This window comes from Xenia sp. Carnegie-2017, unplaced genomic scaffold (assembly GCF_021976095.1).
Source record: "Xenia sp. Carnegie-2017 unplaced genomic scaffold, XeniaSp_v1 HiC_scaffold_6, whole genome shotgun sequence".
Classification (NCBI taxonomy): domain Eukaryota; kingdom Metazoa; phylum Cnidaria; class Anthozoa; order Malacalcyonacea; family Xeniidae; genus Xenia; species Xenia sp. Carnegie-2017.
The window spans coordinates 21,715,844-21,741,663 of NW_025813526.1; the positions used below are offsets into that span (position 1 = coordinate 21,715,844).

The 25,820-nt window shown below is 32.7% G+C and overlaps 2 protein-coding genes across 2 annotated transcripts; both read left to right on the forward strand.

Moving 5' to 3' along the window:
- Nucleotides 1–1,122: 1,122 nt before the first annotated feature.
- Nucleotides 1,123–5,092, forward strand: LOC124457339. Its single transcript, XM_047007609.1, has 3 exons — nt 1,123–1,198; nt 1,454–1,859; nt 4,696–5,092. Exons 1-3 carry the CDS (start codon nt 1,162–1,164, stop codon nt 5,090–5,092), a joined length of 840 nt encoding a protein of 279 aa, XP_046863565.1. The 5' UTR covers nt 1,123–1,161.
- A 926-nt stretch (nt 5,093–6,018) lies between these two features.
- On the forward strand, nt 6,019–22,278 carry LOC124458096 (deleted in malignant brain tumors 1 protein-like). Its single transcript, XM_047008190.1, has 5 exons — nt 6,019–6,098; nt 6,980–7,297; nt 12,363–12,680; nt 19,289–19,606; nt 22,026–22,278. Exons 1-5 carry the CDS (start codon nt 6,062–6,064, stop codon nt 22,028–22,030), a joined length of 996 nt encoding a protein of 331 aa, XP_046864146.1. The 5' UTR covers nt 6,019–6,061; the 3' UTR covers nt 22,031–22,278.
- The last annotated feature ends 3,542 nt before the right edge of the window (nt 22,279–25,820 follow it).

Below are 25,820 nucleotides of genomic sequence, written 5' to 3' on the forward strand. Positions count from 1 at the left end.
GCAAGGAATGCATGTAAAACAAATGATACATTTTTCGTCTCTTGTTTCTTTTGCTACAATTATTCAATATTGCAAAAATATTTTTGACAAATGGCAAATGGCTTTTAATTGTCTGAAACAAAATATTTGATAAAGGAAGATTTTTTTAATACTGCAAAGTTGCATTCCTCCATTTAGCTTTTTAGACATTCTTTACTTTAGCAGTTCTGTCAAAATACTCATAAATTTCATTCAATTCAGAATTTATATAACTATGAGAGTCCAACTTCTCTATACGACTGGCAGATGTTGTAAAGCAGAATATCATGTATTGTTTAACGGCCTCCATTTCTGTAACTAGAGGACATGTAGTTACGAAGAGGCCAGCGAGTCTGTTAAACACTGCGCAACAGACTATTTTGTATTTAATTTTGCTGGCTTAGTTAAGCAATAGGTCTTTTCCATTCACCTGGTAAACTGAGTTAACATGAGTAAACTTGAAATCAACCCATTTTAAATTTTTTCTAAATCGCTTTTGGGGAATTTCATATATTGTGTCATTTCCTTATAGGGGTCATTGAAATATTTTATTTCTTTCTATGCTTTGGTTTCCTAGAAACCTTACATTTATTTATTCAAAACACGTTCTAGGCGGGTGAACTCTACTTATATGAATTCTTGTAAACTTGAGTCCTTATAATGAACAATTTGTCTAATCTATTGCAACAAAATTCACTCATCATAAATTATCTGAAAGCAAACGTGAAAATACTTTTTAGAAAGGAAGTTAAAATCTTACATAATTATAGAAATCAATACTTGATTTATACAACCAAAATAAGTTTAAGAACAAATGATTACATGATTATATTAATGATAAACCTTTCATATATAAAGTAAATGTTTCACTACGAAAGCTTTAAAGAAATTAGTAATCGTCTACCTTCTAATAAATAGAAAATAAAGATGATATCAAGCTCAACAAAAGTGTTTCTTGGGACTCTCATAATCCTGTCTATTAGTGGCCAAATAGTAAATGGTAATGACGATATATCAATCTGCAAGAAAAGCTTAGAGAGATTAAAAGACAGCGTAAAAGAATGGATGGAAACTTGCGTTGATAAAAATAACAATGACGATAACACAACTGCATGCAAGGAAGTAAAACAATACAACAAAGAAATGATGCAAATGCAAACAGAAATGTGTTTCTACAAAGGTATATTCATTGGATTTGACAAATTTTCATAGTTTCTTGTTCATAGCACCAAAAACAATATGCAACAATAATAGGTAGAAGTTATGCAGCCAATCTAATTTCAGTTATTAGTAATATTTCTATATTGAAAAATTCTTTCTGAAAATACTTATTCTGGTCTTTCACCAAATATTATGATCGTAAAGTCTATAAAAATTTGCATTTTTTTAATCCACTCGCATCGTTGTTACTTATAGTTTTTTATTATTTATTTAGATGTTTATCCAAAGCCATATTTGATTATTATGAGCTTTGATAAAGTATACTCTGTCGATTCTATTACTGGAGATATTCATGTCAGCACTATTAATGGATCCAGTAAGAATAAATTTGACCATGCATCAAAATATAATGACATAGAAATTGATGTAGTTGAGAATGTGCTTTACTACATTGATGACAAAGACATCAAACGGGGAAATTTTGACTTAACTAGAAACGAAGTTTTTGCGAAAAATGTTTCTGTTCATGATATTACAGTTGACTGGATTGGTCGTCGTATCTTTTACATTGACTCCACGAACATTATCTACCAAATTCATTTGAAAAAGAAAATTACAAGTGTTATGAGGCTTCAACCAGGCTTACAATTTTCCAGCATTGCATTTGACTCAAAACATGGGTAAGGCGATATTGAAATTTTTTTATTTACTTGTAAGCGTAATCAATGTCAATCTATTGGAGGGTTTTCTTAAGTAAGGTAAGATTTTTTATTATTAGAGACGGCATTTTAATTTAATAGAAAAGTTGAATTTTTGAAGTCCGTATCATGGCCTGTTATTTAGAGGTACAAGAATAAAAAAAAATATTGATTTTCGAGGGAAAACAAAACTCGCTTTTACCCAAGGGAGCAAATATTAAGTATTTTTTTGTGTATAATGAAACAAATGTCATATATTTCAACAGCTTTTCAATAAAATTAACGAGATTTGGCCAGCAATATTTTATTGCGTGACTATAAGGCATTTCAAACCAACTGAAAGGATGAGCTCAGCTCGTGTGATTATTCAGCACACATGCAGTAGAAAATAACATGCAGATCCTGAAATTGCAAAAATCGACAGCGATATTTATGTTGAGCAACCAAAAAGCTTTGAGAAATATGTAACAACGGAGGGATCAATGTTTATAATTGATGAAGTCGTTAAATAAAATAAAACAGACCGATAGAAACAGCAATAAAATATTAAATAATTACTTTACCGATGAAACTTTAGTCAAATACTCACAGAATATTGGTTTGACAACAAAACAAAAGTAGTCCAACTTCACTGTGCAACTTGGTGTTGTACATTTAATAAGATTACTGGCTTCGGCTGGCAACCTAAGAGCGCTTTTCTTTAGCAGAAAATGCAATTTGCTTGACGCCTCCATGGTAATCATATGCTTAATAAGATATGCCCTACACAAAAGATTTCAACAGATTGGGAGCATTGTTTGTTGCTTTGCTGTGCCCTTTCATATACTGTGCAACAATCTCAATACGAAATAGCAATAAAGTTTTAAAAAATTCACGAAGGTGGTGAACGTAAGAAACTTCAACCTTTCGTTTTTATTGAAGATAAAAACTGCACACATTCCACGTAGTTACATCAAAATATAAAAAGAATTTTAGTTTTCAAAAATGTGGCAATTTAGAAAAAATCAGTATATCAAGTTTATAGTTTTCAAGCTTCTTCTTTAACTTGCATTGAATGGCGGAGTATATTGAAAAGTCAAGAGTTGCAAATTAAGTGTCTGCACACTACCCTGCAATAAATCCAATCACACATCCAATCAAATCACGGGATTGGAAAATCGTTCCAATACCTTTAGTTCATGCAGTGTTTCTTAGTGTAATTGATGCAAACGTTAGATCTGTAGTTGCTCAACTGATGATGAATCTGAAGATAATAATCACTTTAGAGATTAAAAAGAAATTGTCTGAAAAGCCTGTGAAGCGAGAACTTTCTGAATATGTTATAATTAATTTACAAATTTAAAAAAATTTCCTCTTCTAACGATTCCTATGAACTCTCCATTCATGAGAGCCTTCTAATTAATAAATACAAGTCTTCACTCATCGTTCAAGAAAGTTCCATTGCACTTAACCTCTCTTAGCGTCAGTATATTTTACTTCTCAACTTCTTTATCATGTATTTCATTTTGCACCACCTCCTTATTACGTAATTTAATACCTTTTGTAAATACAATATCTTGTTTTAACATCTCATTATAAATTAAAATTTGACTGAATATGTCTTGAGTAAGGACGAAACGACGGTTTAAATTCCATTTTACAACTTTTGGTCTATTTCTATGGCTCTAATTAAAACTTTATGTTGGGCATTAATTTTTATCATATTACAAGAAAAAATTAATTTTCACGAACACAAAACCAAAAGAACATTAGTATATACGAGAAAGTTTTTAAAGAGTTCGGGGCAAGGTGAAATGAACGACAAGAAGACATGGACTTTACTGTTACTCAAATGAGTAATATATTTAAGAAATGTATAAGAGAATGCAAATATGCTGCGATGATAATTAAAACTGCCAGTTGCATCAAACATTTTCGATAAAGTAAGGGCCATAGTGTTCAAGCAGTTTTTGCAGCTTGTCTAATCAAGAGAATCTTAAAAACACGAACATGACATGGCAATAGAATCATTTTCAAATGATACCAATAGCGCTAGCTCCAGTGTCAATTTTTCTAATTTTCAGAAAAACAATGAAGAAATTTGACAATTGAATAGAGAAGGCTAAGATAGTTGTAAAAAATCGTTTGTCCAAACAAACTGAAAAAAAGTATCAACAAAAGACAATGTTTGTGAAGCTATAGCTCTTTAAAGACATTTGTAGACGTTGATCCATCCAAGGAGCTGCTACTTTTCATGCAAGATGAAACTGAAAAATCAAGAAAGCTTAAACCTGAAATGACAAAGCTTTCTTAAATTTATATCTACATTAAATGGTGCATATCATTTCCCAACACCAAATTTTCAATTCCAACAAAATTTCCACGCCTCAGGTTATTTTTAGCATTATCAATTACCAACACAATTCATTCAGCAGCCACTCCAAACTGCAGCATTACTCATTCCGACAATAATCTCAAACAATACCAATCATTATAGAAGTTATGTGAATAAAAATAACATATTACATTTATTATGCTCGGAATCACATGCAATGTTTAATTACTTCATATATTTTAGTTCGGTTTTCAAACGAGGGATTTCAAATATTAAAGATGATCTTTTCCTGTTAGCTACAATAGCTTTATGTTGCTATATTATCAAATTTCATGAATATGTTCCATTAAACCGTCTATATATGAAAGTAGTTCTGAATACTTTGACAACATCTTTGTCTAAATTAATTATCTTTCCTTTTATGTATATATTAGCCTGTTTATTGTTTATGTATTTCATTACGTATAGAGAAAACTAATGTGCAAAACAAATATTTTTATTAAGGTATCTATTCTTGGCAGAAAGTACAGAAGTTTTCTTATGGTTATGGAGCATGACTGCAAATAAACATGATATTTTTTCAGTTTCACTTCAATCAATAGCACATGATCTAACGCTTGACATGACAAAAGAGAAGATTTATTGGCGAGTTTCAAACGGAAATGTTTTTTGTTGTGATTACTACTCCCATGATGTAATTAATTTTGGAACTTCAGGAGGTCCCATGGCAGTATTTAAAGATTTGATTTATATCATAACTAGTGTCGGACGAAATGTCGTTAGTGTCCATAACACAACAGATCAACGTACGAGGCGTAAATATTTTCTTCCTGTGAACAACGGTTATCTTGATTTGGCTGTAGCTATACACAGTATCACTCCTGACTCAAACGGTAGTTAAATATTTACTTATTTGACATAATAATCTAAGAATTGAAAAAACTCTCACGCTAATGTACTTAAAATTGAAAGACGTTAAAAAGTTTAAAGTTACATTGCCTTATTAAACGGTTGTTCTTCCTTCCAAAATTATAGAAAATTTGATAAACATTAAGTTCAAAGTGCAAAGTGTCTAATCTGGATGTTTTTGCCGTTTGTCTATTCTTGCCAAATTACTCGGGTGTTAAATTTATATCTTTATTGTTTCTTACATCATTTCGACAATCACTTTGACTTGTAATCAGTCTTAAATAAGAAAAAAATTCATGAAAATAGAATGAAAGTAAAAAACGTCCAATTTGAGCATGTTGTGCAGTGAGCTTAATATTTATCAAATCTTCTAAATATTTAGTACACTGCAAAATAGAGTTCAAACTTTTAAATCTTTGGATTAAACTAGATTTGAAACTTTTCATTTTCTTTCTGCATGCAGTTCAAAGTGAGGCAGTTACGAAGTACTCTCATGGTTTTCGAGATTAAACCTTAATTCATTTTACTTTTAAATAATCAAGACAAGGCAATGCCAAAACACATGAGCTTTGGCACATTTTGTTAGAAATATTGATGAATTGATAATTTCCTGAACATTTTTTAATTCCCTAACTTCTTTAGATACATCCTTTATAGTATCCCGAAAAGCCAGCAAATCTGTTCATACTCTATAAATTTTCAACATTTATTTAATTGTTTTGTTTTTACGATATTGGTGAACACCAAAGATACATCACAAATTCCTAGCTGGGTACGTCATAGTGGATACTGAATGACAAATATTGTGTTCTTTAAGAAAGAACATGCTTTCTTTTGAAATCCATTGTTGATTTTATTTTTAATTTTATTATTCTATATAGCGACAGACACTTTTCGACTTCCTTTATGTGGACCCAACACATACTATCATAAAATTAATGGATCATTAAACTGCACGTGTATGAAAGGATACTCAGGAGAATGTAACTCGTGCCAGGGTATGGATTTATAACTAAACAAACACAACTTGTTCCACAAGGACATAATTAAACATAACCTATTATATCTATGCCCATGAAAAGATTAAGTAATACCAGAGGAAAAGGACCGCCTATTGACCAAATTTTCCGTGGAGGAATGTGATAATCCTTATATTATTTGTTTTGTTACGATTTTTACATTAACTATGGCTTTTTAAAGCTGCAGGCTTTAGCTTATGTAGCTCCATTAGAATTTTTTTGCATATTAAAAAGGAGCATCTCCAAATTAACACTGTAGTGTAATTTTATGTCTTTTAATGTCGTGCTGTCTATCTTAAGAATTCATTTTTAATTTGTTTTTAACTGACCTTTAAGGTTCAATTAAAGCCTTGCCTAGAGAGCACCAAAAACGTATTTCTGAATAATTAAAAAGACAGTTATTTTAAAAATACGATATAGTTTTCCACGTTGTAACCGAAGAGTCTATGTGAACAATTTACTTTTTATTTTTTTGCTTGTTTCAACAAGATATGGGGCAGTGTTGCCATATGGCAATAAAATCAAATGATTGAATGGAAAACCAATGGGAACAATCGCAAGTTAAAGTGTTAATAAGATATTTATATTACAAAAAGAAATGAGGACTGATCTAAATAAAAAATTATTTAGACTCATGAAAGTCAAATAGTGTCTACTTGTCTGAAACGTTTTGATATTGTACTCATGTAATATTTTTTATCAATTTTTTGTTACTAATTTAATTCATTAATTCGCCTTAGAAGATTTTACAATGGCATCTTACATATTAGGATACTTTATATGTATACATGTAACTTAGAATATTTCGGAGTTGAGAATTCTATGTTTTGCAATATCTCTTTATTTTCTCTTTTTATCAGTTATTAACTCTGTAAGACTTCGGGGACCAAAAAGTTCTATTGGCAAAGGTCGTGTAGAAGTATTTTACAATGGAGAATGGGGAACAATTTGTGATCGTGGCTGGGATATAAACGATGCTATAGTTGTTTGTCGACAACTTGGTTATGACAATGCTGTCAGGGCTTTACTAGGAGGTGATGTTCCTAATGGCAGTGGAAGAATATGGTTGGATTATCTTTCTTGTGTAGGAAATGAAAATATCATTTCGAGTTGTTCACATAGAGGATGGGGAACCCATAATTGTGAACACTATGAAGATGCTGGTGTACAATGTTCAGGTTTGTTTGTACATTATTTAACTTTTTATAGAAAGATGATAAACTGACTTATTTGGGGATCCTCAATGATGAATTTAAACATTTAATATGATTTTATAATGCTGAAATAGATATTGACAAATGCCTTAAGTATAAACACAGCTTCGGACGTAAATTAACCAAATAAACACAACTCGTTCCACGTGTACATAATTAAACATAACCAATTTTATGATTGCCCAGAGAAAGATTCGAAATTACAAGAGAAAATGGGCAGTCCATTGGCAAACTTTTCCTAGGAGGAATATGATAATCCTTAACTTATCAGTTTTGTTACGATTGTTTAGATTCATTATACGAATTTAAAGCTGTATGCTATAGCTTATGACGCTCCATTAAAATTTTTTTGCACATTAATAAAGAGCATCTCCAAATTTACACTGCAGTGTAATTTTATGTCTTGTAGTGGCATGCTGTCTATCTTAAGAATTCATTTTTAAATTCGTTTTTAACTGACCGTTAAGATTTAGCTAAACCATACCTAGAGAGCACGAGAAACATATTTCTCAATAAGTAAAAAGACAGTTATTTTAAAAATGCGATAAAGATTCCCACGTTTTAAACGAAGAGTATGAGTTAACTATTTACTCTTTATTTTTTGCCTGAATCAATAGATTATGGGGTAGTTTTGCCATATTGCAAATAATCAAATGATTGAATGGGAAACCAATGGGGAAAGTTCGCAAGTTAACGGGTTAAGAACTTATTTATATTACATAAAGAAATGAGGACTGGTCTAAATAAGAACTTTTTTCGACTCATGAAAGTCAAATAGTGTGTCTGATGGTCCAAAACGTTTTGATATTGTACTTACGTAAGTTTTTTTATCAAATTTTTGTTACTAATTTAAATCATTAAATTCGCACAAGAATATTTTACAATGGCACCCAACATAACAGGAGACTTTATTTGTAAACATGTAACTTAGAATATTTTGGAGTGAAGACTTCTATGTTTTGCAATATCCCTTTATTTTCATTTTTTATCAGTTATCAACTCTGTTAGACTTCGGGGACCAGAAAGTTCTATTGGCAGAGGTCGTGTGGATGTATTATACGATGGAGAATGGGGAACAATTTGTGATGATGGCTGGGATTTAAACGATGCTAAAGTTGTTTGTCGACAACTTGGTTATGACTATGCTGGCAGGGCTTTACTAGGAGGTAATGTTCCACATGGCAGTGGAAGAATATGGTTAGACGAAGTTCGTTGTGTAGGAAATGAAAATAATATTTTGAGTTGTTCACATAGTGGATGGGGATCACATAATTGTACACATGATGAAGATGCTGGTACACAATGTTCAGGTTTGTTTCTACATTATTTACATTTATTTACAAAGATAATAAACTGAATTAATTGAAACATCCTCAATGACTAATCGAAAAATTTAATATGATTTTCAAATACTGAAACAATATTGACAAATTCTTTAAGTATAAACACAGCTTCGGACGTAAAATAACCATATAAACACAACTCGTTCCACGAGGTCATAATTAAACATAACCTATTTTATGACTGTCTATAGAAAGATTTGATAATACTCGAGAAAAAGGGCAGTACATTGACCAAATTTTCCGTGGAGGAATGTGATAATCCTTAAACTATCTGTTTTTTTTCGATTGTTTACAAACATTATAGCTTTTTAAAGCTGTAGGCTGTAGCTTATAAAGGTTCATTAAAATTTTTTGCATATTTAACAGAAGCATCTCCAAATTAACACTGAGTGTAATTTTATGTCTTTTAATGTCGTGCTGTCTATCTTAAGAATTCATTTTTACTTTGTTTTTAACTGACCGTTAAGATTTAGTTAAAGCCATGCCTAGAGAGCACCAGAAACGTATTTCTGAATAATTAAAAAGACAGTTATTTTAAAAATACGATATAGTTTTCCACGTTGTAAGCGAAGAGTCTATGTGAATAATTTACTTTTTATTTTTTTGTTTGTTTCAACAAGTTATGGGGCAGTGTTGCCATATGGCAATAAAATCAAATGATTGGATGGAAAACTAATGGGAACATTCGCAAGTTAAAGTGTTAATAAGATATTTATATTACAAAAAGAAATGAGGACTGATCTAAATAAAAAATTATTTATACTAATGAAAGTCAAATAGTGTCTACTTGTCTAAAACGTTTTGATATTGTACTCATGTAAGTTTTTTTATCAATTTTTTAATACTATTTTAATTCAGTAATTTCGCCTAAGAAAATTTTACAATGGCATCTTACATATTAGGATACTTTATATATATACATGTAACTTAGAATATTTCGGAGTTGAGACTTCTTTGTTTTGCATTATCTCTTGATTTCCTTTTTTTATCAGTTATCAACTCCATTAGACTTCGGGGACCAGAAATTTCTATTGGCAAAGGTCGTGTAGAAGTATTTTACAATGAAGAATGGGGAACAATTTGTGATGATGGCTGGGATATAAACGATGCTAAAGTGGTGTGTCGACAACTTGGTTATGACTATTATTTCAGGTCTTTACTACGAGGTAATGTTCCACGTGGCAGTGGAAGAATATGGTTAGATGACGTTCAATGTGTAGGAAATGAAAGTAATATTTCCAGTTGTTCACATAGAGAATGGGGATTGCATAATTGTAGACATTATAAAGATGCTGGTGTACAATGTTCAGGTTTGTATGTACATTATTTACATTTTTTAACAAAGATGATAAACTGAATTATTTGAGGGAACTTCAATGATTAATTGAAACATTTAATATGATTTTATAATACTGAAATAGATATTGACAAATGCCTTAAATATAAACACAGCTACGGACGTAAATTAACCAAATAAACACAACTCGTTCCACGAGTACATAATTAAACATAACCAATTTTATGATTGCCCAGAGAACGATTCGACAATACCAGAGAAAATGGGCAGTCCATTGGCCAACATTTCCTTGGAGGAATATGATAGTCCTTAAATTATCAGTTTTGTTACGATTGTTTACATTCATTATAGCTATTTAAAGCTGTATGCTGTAGCTTATGATTCTCCATTAGAATTTTTTTGCACATTAATAAGGAGCATCTCCAAATTTACACTACAGTGTAACTTTATGTCTTGTAATGGCGTGCTGTCTATCTTAAGAATTCGTTTTTAAATTCGTTTTTAACTGACCGTTAAGATTTAGCTAAAGCCATACCTAGAGAGCACCAGAAGCATATTTCTCAATAATTAAAAAGACAGTTATTTTAAAAATGCGATAAAGATTCCCACGTTTTAAACGAAGAGTATGAGTGAACTATTTACTCTTTATTTTTTGCCTGCATCAACAAGTTATGGTGTAGTTTTGCCATATTGCAATAAAATCAAATGATTGAATGGGAAACCAATGGGCAAAGTTCGCAAGTTAACCGGTTAAGAACTTATTTATATTACATAAAGAAATGAGGACTGGTCTAAATAAGAACTTTTTTCGACTCATGAAAGTCAAATAGTGTGTCTGATGGTCCAAAACGTTTTGATATTGTATTTATGTAAGTTTTTTTATCAAATTTTTGTTACTAATTTAAATCATTAATTTCGCACAAGAATATTTTACAATGGCACCCAACATAACAGGATACTTTATATATAAATATGTAACTTAGAATATTTTGGAGTGAAGACTTCTATGTATTGCAATATCTCTTTAATTTCTGTTTTTTATCAGTTATGAACTCTGTCAGACTTCGGGGACCAGAAAGTTCTATTGGCAGAGGTCGTGTGGATGTATTTTACCATGGAGAATGGGGAACAATTTGTGATGATGGCTGGGATTTAAACGATGCTAAAGTTGTTTGTCGACAACTTGGTTATGACTATGCTGGCAGGGCTTTACTAGGAGGTAATGTTCCACATGGCAGTGGAAGAATATGGTTAGACGAAGTTCGTTGTGTAGGAAATGAAAATAATATTTCGAGTTGTTCACATAGTGGATGGGGATCACATAATTGTACACATGATGAAGATGCTGGTACACAATGTTCAGGTTTGTTTCTACATTATTTACATTTATTTACAAAGATAATAAACTGAATTAATTGAAACATCCTCAATGACTAATCGAAAAATTTAATATGATTTTCAAATACTGAAACAATATTGACAAATTCTTTAAGTATAAACACAGCTTCGGACGTAAATTAACCATATAAACACAACTCGTTCCACGAGGACATAATTAAATATAACCTATTTTATGACTGTCTATAGAAAGATTCGATAATACTCGAGAAAAAGGGCAGTCTATTGACCAAACTTTCCGTGGAGGAATGTAATAATCTTTAAACTATCTGGGTTTTTTTACCATTGTTTACAATCATTATAGCTTTTTAAAGCTGTAAGCTGTAGCTTATAAAGGTTCATTAAATTTTTTTTGCATATTTAACAGAAGCATCCCCAAATTAACACTGAGTGTAATTTTATGTCTTTTAATGTCGTGCTGTCTATCTTAAGAATTCATTTTTACTTTGTTTTTAACTGACCGTTACGATTTAGTTAAAGCCATGCCTAGAGAGCACCAGAAACGTATTTCTGAATAGTTAAAAAGACAGTTATTTTAAAAATACGATATAATTTTCCACGTTGTAAGCGAAGTGTCTATGTGAACAATTTACTTTTTATTTTTTTGCTTGTTTCAACAAGTTATGGGTCAGTGTTGCCATATGGCAATAAAATCAAATGATTGGATGGAAAACTAATGGGAACATTCGCAAGTTAAAGTGTTAATAAGATATTTATATTACAAAAAGAAATGAGGACTGATCTAAATAAAAAATTATTTATACTAATGAAAGTCAAATAGTGTCTACTTGTTTAAAACGTTTTGATATTGTACTCATGTAAGTTTTTTTATCAATTTTTTAATACTATTTTAATTCATTAATTTCGCCTAAGAAGATTTTACAATGGCATCTTACATATTAGGATACTTTATATGTATACATGTAACTTAGAATATTTCGGAGTTGAGACTTCTTTGTTTTGCATTCTCTTGATTTCCTTTTTTTATCAGTTATCAACTCTGTTAAACTTCGGGGACCAGAAATTTCTATTGGCAAAGGTCGTGTAGAAGTATTTTACAATGGAGAATGGGGAACAATTTGTGATGATGGCTGGGATATAAACGATGCTAAAGTGGTGTGTCGACAACTTGGTTATGACTATTATTTCAGGTCTTTACTACGAGGTAATGTTCCACGTGGCAGTGGAAGAATATGGTTAGATGACGTTCAATGTGTAGGAAATGAAAGTAATATTTCCAGTTGTTCACATAGAGAATGGGGATTGCATAATTGTAGACATTATAAAGATGCTGGTGTACAATGTTCAGGTTTGTATGTACATTATTTACATTTTTTAACAAAGATGTTAAACTGAATTATTTGAGGGAACTTCAATGATTAATTGAAACATTTAATATGATTTTATAATACTGAAATAGATATTGAAAAATGCCTTAAGTATAAACACAGCATCGGACGTAAATTAACCAAATAAACACAACTCGTTCCACGAGTACATAATTAAACATAACCAATTTTATGATTGCGCCGAGAAAGATTCGACAATACCAGAAAAAATGGGCAGTCCATTGGCCAACTTTTCCTTGGAGGAATATGATAATCCTTAAATTATCAGTTTTGTTACGATTGTTTACATTCATTATAGCTTTTTAAAGCTGTATGCTGTAGCTTATGATGCTCCATTAAAATTTTTTTGCACATTAATAAGGAGCGTCTCCAAATTTACACTGCAGTGTAATTTTATATCTTGTAATGGCGTGCTGTCTATCTTAAGAATTAATTTTTCAATTCGTTTTTAACTGACCGTTAAGATTTAGCTAAAGCCATACCTAGAGAGCACCAGAAACAAATTTCTCAATAATTAAAAAGACAGTTATTTTAAAACTGCGATAAAGATTCCCACGTTTTAAACGAAGAGTATGAGTGAACTGCTTACTATTTATTTTTTGCCTGTATCAACAAGATATGGTGTAGTTTTGGCATATTGCAATAAAATGAAATGATTGAATGGGAAACTGTATTGTTTGATATTTCATTTAGGTGTATTTTACCACTGCCTAGATAGTACAAGTTAACTCCTTTAACATATTTAGTTTTATAACAATTAACATAACTGATAACGTAAATCCTAATAAATTAACATAAATTAATAAAAATAACACTCCTTCCGGCACAATTCTAATAGTTCTTTAGCTAACTTGTAGTTTTATTTTCCTAAAAGTTCGGGATTGATTACAATCTATCGAAAATAAACTATATTTCATCAATTAAACGTTTTGGTTTCGTGCAATTACGCAGAGGATACCGGCGATTGTTTGATACCTGTTCACTGTCATTACAACTACCGGGCGCTGTAGTTATCTTGTCAGGTAAGGTCTGTACCTGCGGTAGAGGCGTGGTTTTCAAGGTCGTTGTGGTACTTACAGTTGGTTCTTTGAATATCTCATGGTTGATATGTTTAGACACTGTAGTTTCATAGAGCACCAGACTTTTTTGTGTCTCCGAGTTAGAGGGATATTTCTCAGCATCTAGTTTTGTCTTACCAACTGGAACTGTTGATCCTGCCAGATTTCGCAATTGATCAATATGTCATTTCTACAATACATCGTCCACCAACACTCGATACGTAACTGGGCTTAACTTCATTTGAATTACTCCCTCTATCCAACGATCTCTTCTTGCTCTATAATCTTTTACCATCACTGGATCTCCAATTTCTAACTTACGCCTTGACAATTTCGGTAATTGATGTGATTTCTTATCCATTTTATTTGCCAGACTGGGATGCAATATATCTAATCTTGTTCTACGTCGTCGACCCATAAGAATTTCTGCAGGTGTACATTCAGTTGCTGTATGTGGTGTGGTACGATATCCTAACAAAAATCTTGCTAATTTCTCTCCAGTAGATCCTTCTTCATTCTTACGAATCTTCATGGAGTCTTTAAATGTTCTCACTGCTCTTTCCGCTTCCCCATTTGAAGCAGGGTGGTACGGTGAAGATAAGTGCATTTGAATTCCATTGCCTTTTAGAAAATCATTCATTTCCTGCGCAACAAATTGTGGACCATTGTCCGACACCATCTCTTCCGGTAGACCATGAACTGAAAATAAAGATCTTAATGCTTGTATTGTTGCCGCAGCGGTGGTTGATGACATAGATATAACCTCCATCCATTTAGACTTAGCATCTACCACTATTAAATACATGCCACCCTCGACTGGACCTGCAAAGTCGACATGAATTCTTTGCCATGGACGTACAGGCCAAATCCATGGATGATTTACTTTAAGTGGAGATTTACAGCGATTAAATTGACAACTGGTGCAATCTCTCACAGTCTGTTCAATGTCTTGGTCTAATGTTGACCACCACACATGTAAACGTGCTAAAGATTTCATCCGCACCATTCCTGGATGATTTATATGCAACTCCGACAACACCACTCCTTGATATTTGGTTGGAATTACCACTCGGGTTCCTCTCAATAGGCATCCTTCTTCTACAGTAAACTCGTCTTGCTTTGTAAAGAAATATTGTAGTTCCTCTGGTAACTTTCCTTCTGGCCAACCATGTAACAGATAGTATACTACACGAGACAATACTGAATCTTTTTGCGTAGCTTCTCTAATCATACTTACTGAAACAGGTGACCGCTTCAGTTGAACGCTGTTTACTGCCGCTGCCTCTTCCTCCCATTCGTCCGGTTCTTCAACACTTTTCCTAGGTAACCGGGACAACGCATCAACATTCGCATTGTTCTTTGAAGTTCGGTATTCAATATCATACTGATATGCACCCAGTTGAATCGCCCATCTCTGCAAGCGGGAGACTGCCAAGACAGGAACACCTCGTTTAGGTCCCAGTATCATAGTAAGCGGCTTATGATCTGTGATTAAAGAAAACGTCTTCCATACACATACTGATGAAACTTCTTCAATCCAAAATAATTGCAAGGGCCTCTTTCTCGATCATAGAATAGTTTTGCTCACTAGAAGAAAGTGTTCTCGAGGCATAAGCTATTGGTTGTTCTTCTCCTTCGTCCGATACATTTGATAGAACAGCACCTATTCCACACGATGAGGCATCTGTCGCTAATCTCACGGGTTTCTTGGGGTCGTAATGTGTTAATACTGGTGCCGTTTCCAATAGGACTTTTAAAGTCTCAAAGGATTTCTGACATTCTTCCGACCATTTCCAAGTAACTTCTTGTGACAGTAAACAATTCAGAGGATTAACCAACTTTGCCATATTTGGAATAAACTTACGATAATAGTTCACTAGCCCCAGAAATGACTTCAATTCTGTTGGATTTTCCGGAGTTGGTACCTCCCTTATAGCTTGAACTTTACGAGGCGATGGATGGATTCCTTGTCGATCCACGACAAATGCGAAATTTTCCACTGAAGGTTGCATAAAAACGCACTTTGATTTCTTCAATTTGATTCCCATATTTTGAAGACGTTTCAGTGCTCTCTCAAGATTCCGCAAATGTTCTTCATTATTTTTTACCCGTAATTATCAAATCATCAAGTATACCTCCTACTCCCTGTAAACCATTCAAAACCATATCCATCGTTCTTTGAAAAATAGCTGGGCTAGCTGCCACTCCAAATGGCAGTCTTGTATACCTATACAAACCCAAATGTGTGTTAATTGTAACATAACGTTGTGATTCTTCGTCCAAAACAACTTGCTGATATGCTGCCGACAGATCTATCTTTGAAAATTTCTCGCCTCCTCGTAGCTTTGTAAATAGTTCTTCAGCTGTCGGCATTGGATATTCTTGAACGTCTAGACTTTGGTTAATGGTCACTTTATAATCGCCACAAATCCGTACACTACCATCAGGTTTCAACACTGGCACGATTGGCGTCGCCCAATCTGAAAACTCTACCTTTCCAGGACCCCAAGTTTCTCTAAACGGTAGATTTCTTCCTTTACCTTGTCTTTCAGCGCAAACGGGACTGATCTAGGTTTAAAAAACTTTGGATTTGAGTTTGGTTTCATGTATAAATGTGCCTTAACTCCTTTTACTGTCCCCAACGAATTGTCAAATAAGGACGCATATTGAATTATTAATTGCTCCACATTTTTGACAGGTTTTGCCACTACTTGTTTTATTTGACTCCAGTTAAGCTTTAAAACTGCCAGCCAATTTCGTCCCAACAACACAGGACCTTTATTTTGAGTTATTACAATTGGTAACTTAGCTTTTTGTTTTCCATGTTGAACGCAACGTCTAATTCTCCCCTCACTGGAACTTCATGCCCAGAATAACTTTGCAGTCTAACGTTGGACTTGCGTATGCATTTTGCAGACAACACATTTCTCCACACATTTTCTGGCATAATTGATACCGCAGCTCCCGTGTCCACTTCCATCTTTACTGACTTTCCATCCATTAGGACTAATACTTCCATCTCTTTACATTTCTTTCTCGAATCAGTTAATGTGAACACCGGCCATGTTTTCACATCTTCTTCTTGGCTTTCGCTGTCACTGTCAACGTTGCTATGTGTTTTAACGTTGTGAATTTCGCTGGATTTTTTTCTTCTTTTCTTCTCACTGTTTTGTATTCTTCATCTCTCCTGGGACACTTCTTTAATATATGTCCATAATTTTGACAACCGTGATATTTGGACTTCCGAAAATAACACTTATCGGGAGAATGATTTTTCTTACCACAGCGACAACACTCGAGGGATGCTGTTTGCATCCCTAATCGATTCCACTTGTCCTTGCTCAGCCTTGTGGAACTTATATCGTTCAGCAATAACTATTGGTTTTGGCTCAAGATGTTGTGTTAAAGTTTCTACAATTTGGTTATATGTAAGTTCTTTTGGTCTTCTTGGTGCTGTAATTAATCTTAACAACGCATACATCTTACTACCCATCAAGGTAAGTATGCTCGAGGCTTGCTTTTCTCTTGGTACATTATTTACTTCGAAGAATATTTCAAGCCGCTCAACGTACTGCTTCCAATCTGTACTCGTTGAATATTCTTCCATATGTCCCATAAAGGGCACATTAAAACCAACAGTTGTCTGTGTACTTTGGGCTTCTTCGTCCATCAGAATCCCATCTTTGTCGCCAACTGTAGTGTTTTATATTTCATTTATGTGAATTTTACCACTGCCTCGATAGTACAAGTTAACTCCTTTTATATATTTTAGCTTTGTAACAATTAACATAACTAATAATGTAAATCCTATTAAATTACCATAAATTAATAAACATAACAGGAAACCAATGGGGAAAGTTCGCAAGTTAACGGGTTAAGAACTTATTTATATTACATAAAGAAATGAGGACTGGTCTAAATAAAAATTTTTTTCGACTCATGAAAGTCAAATAGTGTGTCTGATGCTCCAAAACGTTTGATATTGAACTTATGTAAGTTTTATTATGAAATTTTTGTTACTAATTTAAATGATTAATTTCGCACAAGAATATTTTACAATGGCACCCAACATAACAAGATACTTTATATATAAACATGTTACTTAGAATATTTTGGAGTGAAGACTTCTATGTTTTGCAATATCTCTTTATTTTCTTTTTTTAGCAGTTATCAACTCTGTTAGACTTCGGGGACCAGAAAGTTCTAGTGGCAGAGGTCGTGTGGATGTATTTTACAATGGAGAATGGGGAACAATTTGTGATGATGGCTGGGATTTAAACGATGCTAAAGTTGTTTGTCGACAACTTGGTTATGACTATGCTGGCAGGGCTTTACTAGGAGGTAATGTTCCACATGGCAGTGGAAGAATATGGTTAGACGAAGTTCGTTGTGTAGGAAATGAAAATAATATTTCGAGTTGTTCACATAGTGGATGGGGATCACATAATTGTACACATGATGAAGATGCCGGTATACAATGTTCAGGTTTGTTTCTACATTATTTTCATTTATTTACAAAGATAATAAACTGAATTAATTTAAGGATCCTCAATGATTAATCGAAACATTTAATATGATTTTCAAACACTGAAACAATATTGACAGATTCCTTAAGTTTAAACACAGCTTCAGACGTAAATTAACCATATAAACACAACTTGTTCCACGAGGACATAATTAAACATAACTCTTTTATGATTACCCATAGAAAGATTCGATAATACTCGAGAAAAAGGGCAGTACATTGACCAAATTTTCCGTGGAGGAATCTAATAATCCTTAAATTATCTATTTTTTTACGATTGTTTACATTCATTATAGCTTTTTAAAGCTGTAGTCTGTAGCTTATAAGGTCCATTAAATTTTTTTTTGCATATTTAACTGAAGCATCTCCAAATTATCACTGAGTGTAATTTTATGTTTTTAATTGTCGTGCTGTCTATCTTAAGAATTCATTTTCAATTTGTTTTTAACTGACCGTTAAGGTTCAGCTAAAGCCATGCCTAGAGAGCACCAGAAACGTATTTCTGAATAATTAAAAACACAGTTATTTTAAAAATACGATATAGTTTTCTACGTTGTAAGCGAAGAGTCTATGTGAACAATTTACTTTTTATTTTTTTGCTTGTTTCAACAAGTTATGAGGAAGTGTTGCCATATGGCAATAAAATCAAATGATTGAATGGAAAACTAATGGGAACATTTGCAAGTTAAAGTGTTAATAAGATATTTATATTACAAAAAGAAATGAGGACTGATCTAAATAAAAAATTATTTAGACTCATGAAAGTCAAATAGTGTCTACTTGTCTAAAACGTTTTGATATTGTACTCATGTAAGTTTTTTTATCAATTTTTTGTTACTAATTTAATTCATTAATTTCGCCTAAGAAGATTTTGTAATGGCATCTATTATATTAGGATACTTTATATGTATACATGTAACTTAGAATATTTCGGAGTTGAGACTTCTATGTTTTGCATTATCTCTTGATTTTCTTCTTTTATCAGTTATCAACTCTGTTAGACTTCGGGGACCAGAAAGTTCTATTGGCAAAGGTCGTGTAGAAGTATTTTACAATGGAGAATGGGGAACAATTTGTGATAATGGCTGGGATTTAAACGATGCTAAAGTTGTGTGTCGACAACTTGGTTATGACAATGCTGTCTGGGCTTTACTAGGAAGTTTTGTTCCTTTTGGCAGTGGAAGAATATGGTTAGACTACGTTCGTTGTGTAGGAAATGAAAATAAAATTTCGAGTTGTTTACATAGAGGATGGGGATTGCATTATTGTAGACATTATGAAGATGCTGGTGTACAATGTTCAGGTTTGTATGTACATTATTTACATTTTTATACAAAGATGATAAACTGAATTATTTGAGGGATCTTTAATGATTAATTGAAACATTTATTATGATTTTATAATACTGAATTAGATATTGACAAATGCCTTAAGTATAAACACAGCTTCGTACGTAAATTATCCAAATAAACACAACTCGTTGACGAGTACATAATTAAACATAACCATTTTTATTTTTTTCTTTATGTCATTTTTTGCATCCTTGCAGTTGCCCAATTTTTTAAAATAATATTTAAGTCGACATTGTCGGTAAGATATTTTTCACATGCAAGAACGATTAAGTCATTTAATCGCGTATCTATCTTTGTCCATCTCAAGCAGTTTTTGACAATCATATACTTCCTGAAACACCTTTCATCTTTTGCAACGGACACTGGAGCGGTCAGCAATAGTTGATACGCCTTGCACACCATTGGAAAGACGTTTTTGTGATTGAAAGCAAATAACGCAACGTGTTGAAGGGATTTGGGTTCTGATTTAAGTTGTGACGACACAATATTATTGAAAACTTCCAACTCATACAGCAGTATTTCTGCATCAACATCTTATACCGCCGGTGGAAACAGACTACACTTTTCATGAACTGATTCAGCCATCGGCCTTTCTAGTGGCAGCTGTAAGCTCTCTCGAAAAGGTTTTATCTGGTCGATGCAAACTTTAATGATATTGGTATACTCGGTAATAATTGAGTCTAAAAGTAAGTACATTTCTTTTGGTACAAATCTTTAAAGGTTTTTCTGTTGTTATTTCGGAATGCTCACCAATTCGTTTGGGTGACTTTCTTGATCGATGATGACGTGTGTATTCTGCCATTACGTCTATTCCTACTTTGGTAACGAATGCAACCATTGCCTCTATCTCTGAGTCTAATCCTTTATCATCACTTCGAATTTGTCTAAGGTTTTTTACTGTAGCATCAATTAGGTTAAGTGCATATATTATATTTAGCTCCTCCTTCTGCTGTTGTTTCATTAGGAATTGGTTTTATCATTATGATTTGCATGAAAATAAGAGCAAAAAGAAAGTCAAAACTAAGAAATTTCTTTTTTATTCCATCGCCTTTAGATTTTACTTTTGATTCTACTTCTCGAGCATTAATAACTTTCACAATAGCATTTGGTATTACCTCATAACTTCTCCATTGTAAACCCATCTTGTCTTTGACAAGTTTCGAAACTTTAAATTGTTTTCAACATCTTTGCAACTTTCTTCTACAATTTTATTTCTTTTTGTGCTTTTGCTAAAGAGCACATATACGTAATCTAGAGCGCCGTACGTTGATGTACTTATTGAGCTTTAATTGCAACAATGCTCGTTGAATGTATTAGACCGATGTCTCTAGCAAGGGATGTAAGGCACTTGTTGTTTTAAAATTTCTTGCAACACTTTTTGAGCACCATTTAGTTATCCAGATATTGATGTTGCGAAATCGTATGTTTGAAATGCAAGCATATCTATATCGATTTCATTTTCCATTAAAGATTTAATGACACCTTTAGCCGCTCCAGCATCGGTTTTATCAAGGCTCTCTTTCATTTCAAGCCGTCTCTCGCATGGGATGCTCATCTGGTTGACATATTTTACAGCGACGATAAGCATGTCTTGATTCAAAGTATTAAGTGCAGTGTCTGCAGACACAGAAAATACACCGGCTGACTTAATTCAGCAAAAATTTCATCCCTCACAGATTGAGCCAGCAAATGATGCATCTCATTTTGTGCCTCTGACCTTGTATATGTTGTACTATATGACCTTAGGCGCTGACCGTCCAGCCACAGCTTGAGAACAGGAAAATGTTTGGAAAAAGATTTACAAACTGAATGAATTTTCCGTCCTTGTCATTGCCGCCTCCTCTGGATGCCAACGACTGCTTGCCTGAGTGCGAGCCACATCAAGAAGAATCAACATATTTTCTTTGTTCTTTTCTTCATCTGCTTTCTCTTGCATCAATATTTCCTTCATTTTCGCATTCATCATTACATCAATATGGCCAGATATTATTGAGAAACGAGCAAAATCAGCCAGAGTAGCTTGTTGGGACTTGCTACTGAAGTGTTTATGAAGTTTTACTTCATAAACACTTCAGGAAGAAAGATTATATTTTGTTCTTTTACTTTTCATTGCAAAAAATGACGTGCTTCATCTTTCTATTGCTACTAAGGAAAAATACTATGATTATGCCAATGGATGAAACGTTTTGATTTAATCATGGTAAGACTTGGCAAACACAAGTAGTATTTAAGGACAAAATTTAAAACTGGCCAAAAATTTGCAAAATTTTTTTCCGTTTAGATTATTGATAAGGCTTTCCTATATTCCTTGATATAGACTGAAAGCAGGAAAGCGCTTTTCTAAGAGTTAAATTTCATGAAATTTTATAGGCTAGAAGGAAAGATCCTAGTGATGGGGAATCATGTCAAAGAAATACACTAAAAACTTAATTCTAATCGAAGATCGTAAAAAGTGTCGTGGAAAATTTGAAAGCTTATGTAGAAAATGCTGTGTGTTGGACATTTTTATCCATTGTTGAAATGTATCTGTAATACAAAACTACGTGTAGACAAATTGTAATCAACCATATTATCATATAAAGTAAATGTACATATTATCATAATCTATAAAAAAAAATATAAATGATTAAGTTTAATTTCTGCTAAGAATAAAATATTATTGACAAGTCAAATTATTTACTGAATTACATTATCTTTGACAATTGACAAATCAAGCCCTAAGATTTTCTTTTGAAGTTACATAAAGTTATTGCGTGGATTCCGCAAAACAATGCTGACAATTGCTACCAACCATGCCACTTGTACTGCCCACCAACCAGAGATGACCGCGATTGCATGAAAATAAAATTATTAAAATCAGTTTATGATGTGTTTCCAAAGGAGAGGCAAACCTCGACTAGCTTTGTAATTAAAAGAAATCTTAAAATCAATCTATTGTAAATCTTGACATTTAGTTTTTCCGTTGGGACCTGTTAATCATGTAGATTGATTTACCAATAAATTGATGCATTGTAGGAATCAGAAATGTTTGGAATATGATATCGAAATAAAAATTAAGAATCATTTTGTCTCACTCAAAATGGATGACGATTTTAGAAAATGACGTCAGATATTGCATTCATGAATTATTATGTTTCCAATCATTTATGATTTATCAAACATCAAGCACAACATAGAGTACCATTTCTTCAATTGCAATGTTTATGATTGTACAATGAATGCAAATTATAAATTATTAGTGAAAACATTTCATTTTTTTTGAACTTTTTCTTAGTACAGACTACAGCTAAAATAAAGTGTTTATCTTTCTCATGACATATATCTGTGAAGAATCATAACCAGATGAGTACGGTATCTCTCAGAAAGTTTTGGTAATTCAGAAAATATACTGTTATGTAACGTTAAAGTATCGTTAACTTGACATCATTTCATATTATAAAATAAACACAACGAAGCACGTGCGCTGATGGGTTTAGACCTGTGTTTGCATGAGTTTGCGAAAACAAACTAAGCTCATCCAATCAAATCAATCAATCAATCAAACAGAATTTGCAAATTAATCATGACTACACGTTAAAAGAATATTATAACGGTTTTTTGTTTCGCATTATTGTTAATTTTTAAAAAAAATAAAAGATGTTTTTCGTGTTTGCACTGGCTTTTGCAAGTGTGTCTGGGGTAAAAATTCTTGAGCATATGCAACCCTAGACATTCGGTCTCGGGCTTACACTGATCTGCTCTCGAGTTCTCCCAAAGGTATCCTCGGATTGCATAAGCCTGTGCAAACACATGCAGTAAACATCTTTTATTTATTAATTTGTGCATGAATTACTTCATTTGTAAATAACATCCTTGCTTTATTAGAGTAAATATTTACGAAATGCTAAAACGTCAAAGATTTTCACAGAATCTGTTTACAATAGACTACATTTACTATCTTAGATCAAAACATGAGAAATTTTCATTTCATTATGCCTAAGTAAAGAGTTTAACGACTTTTTTTAGCCATTTTTTTAAGAAAGAACACTTATAATTTAATCAAACCTTTGTAATCTTCGTCGTTAGGTCCTTACACCTCGACAACATAACGACATAGCGACAAGATGGCAGATGGTGTTATAACATTTAACTAAAATACGTGGAGTGCTACTTGTAATACAAAACCTTAATAATTTTTTGAAGCCGTAATTTTACCCCAGAAACGCGAGATTTTACACCAGACACGCTTGTGAAGTCAATTATTACTCCGTGCGAGAGTCTCAAAACACTAAGCACGCGTGTCTGGGGTAAAATCTCGCCTATCTGGTGTAAGATTTGGGCTTTTCGCTTCAATTATTAGCTTTAGGTAGCGCTCCATGTATTTTAGTTCAATTTGTTATAACGACTACCATTGGTAACCTGGCAAACATGTCGTTGAGTAGTAACAACCTAGCGTCAACGATGGTGTGTTACACACATAGCTACCTAACTTCCTGGAAGTGGTATCTTGCCTATATTGAATTAGATGGTATATGCTTGAACACAGGCTAAAAAATAGTCAAATAAAACAAAGTGAAAAATTTGTTTCGCCGTAATATTTTTGATGAACGTACTAAAACTACATTAATTTACATGATAAGTTGCGTCGATTTGTAATAACTCTTTTTCTATCTTTTTTCGTTCTTTCTTACATTGAGGAAGAGCACTTACAAGTATGTTTGCTTCTTTTTGTGAGGTTTTGTTGATGATAAAAATTTCGTACAAATTTAAAATGGGATCTTAGAAATTTTCAAAAAAAACAATAAATAAATGTTTTTGTAATCAAATATTCTCTACCTCATTTCTCAAAATACCATACCCTAATATTTAAGTTACCTGAGATAAAAGCATTAAAATGTCAAATATTTCAACGTGACACGTAGGATATGCAAAGAAGAAAATTTTTATTGTGTGTAATTTACTCTGAAATACATCACAGAAATTTTTTTTTTGTTTTTGTTTTATGTCTTTTGAAATCAAATCATTTTGATCTTTTTGCAAAAAGTACCGAGACATATATTATTTGAAAACATTGAAGCATCATTACCACCTGGATCTACATTTTGATATGTCTTAACATTAAGAAAAGATTTCTTCAAGTTAATGCCTTTCTCAACCTCTATTGAATACTTATCATCAAGAAAAACTTGGAAAAGAACAGGAAAATAATCAAGTGAATGTAATGTATTAAAATCAGATTCGTCTAATTTTTTGAGCTGATTTGTGAAGGTCTTATCGGATTATTTCGTAATTTTTGTATTGTGTCAATGTTTTCATTTCATAGCAGTTTGTTTTGGCCTTTTGAGTTCTAGCCCAGATTTAGTTGTGAAATGGGACAATTAACAACAGTGGGTTATGTAGCTAAATGTATCTTTTGTTCGAATATATGATGCCAAGAGATGCTTATTGAATTTCTTGCTGAAATTGCAACCAAAACAAAACTAAAATTTATCAAAAGTGATAATTCAGGAGAATTTGCAGGATATGAGTTCAAATTTCTTTTAAGTAATAGTCTAATCATGCAAGAGACATTGTTTATTGAGAGTTATTCGCCTTACCAAAATGGGAAGAGAGAGACTGGTCAAATTTATTCAATATGGCCAGATTGTTACCAGTAGAATTAAAATTACCAAAGTTGTTGTCAACTTGTGCAGTAATGGCATCTGCATATATTGCAAACAGGTGTAGCAATAATAGAATTGAAATAATTGCAAGTGAGGCTCTAACGAGATTTAAGTCTATTCTTACTAAAATGCATGGTTCGGTTCAATGTGTTTTTGCTAACACATACAGAATCCCAGAAAGCTCGAGCCAAGAGGTAAAAGAGGCATATTTGCGGAATGTGATAAGAGGAGTCCAGCTTACATAGTATATCACTAAGAAACCACGAAAATAGAGCGAGTAAGGTAAAATTTTTGATGGAGTCGATAAATTTGTCATTGACAAAATTAAAACGGATAATGAATTATGTCCATCATTTTGTACTATAAATCTGTTGCAATTCAGAGCAAGAAACTAAAAAATTGGACGGAAAAAATTACGATCAAGTTGAGAACACAGGAAAGTACCCATCTAAAGTCGAAAATAAGCCAGGCAGCATAGCATAACTGCTATTACCAGTAAGCGTGCAGTTGATTAACATTATAA

What these genes read in the sequence shown, in the direction of transcription:
- LOC124458096 (XM_047008190.1), top strand. Translation starts at nt 6,062, where the DNA reads ATGAAAGGATACTCAGGAGAATGTAACTCGTGCCAGG. An exon ending in TGCTGGTGTACAATGTTCAG is followed by an intron (nt 7,298 to 12,362) that starts GTTTGTTTGTAC and finishes TTTTTTTATCAG; the next exon opens with TTATCAACTCTGTTAAACTT. An exon ending in TGCTGGTGTACAATGTTCAG is followed by an intron (nt 12,681 to 19,288) that starts GTTTGTATGTAC and finishes TTCTTTTATCAG; the next exon opens with TTATCAACTCTGTTAGACTT.
- LOC124457339 (XM_047007609.1), top strand. Translation starts at nt 1,162, where the DNA reads ATGATGCAAATGCAAACAGAAATGTGTTTCTACAAAG. An exon ending in AGAAATGTGTTTCTACAAAG is followed by an intron (nt 1,199 to 1,453) that starts GTATATTCATTG and finishes TTATTTATTTAG; the next exon opens with ATGTTTATCCAAAGCCATAT. An exon ending in GCATTTGACTCAAAACATGG is followed by an intron (nt 1,860 to 4,695) that starts GTAAGGCGATAT and finishes ATTTTTATTAAG; the next exon opens with GTATCTATTCTTGGCAGAAA.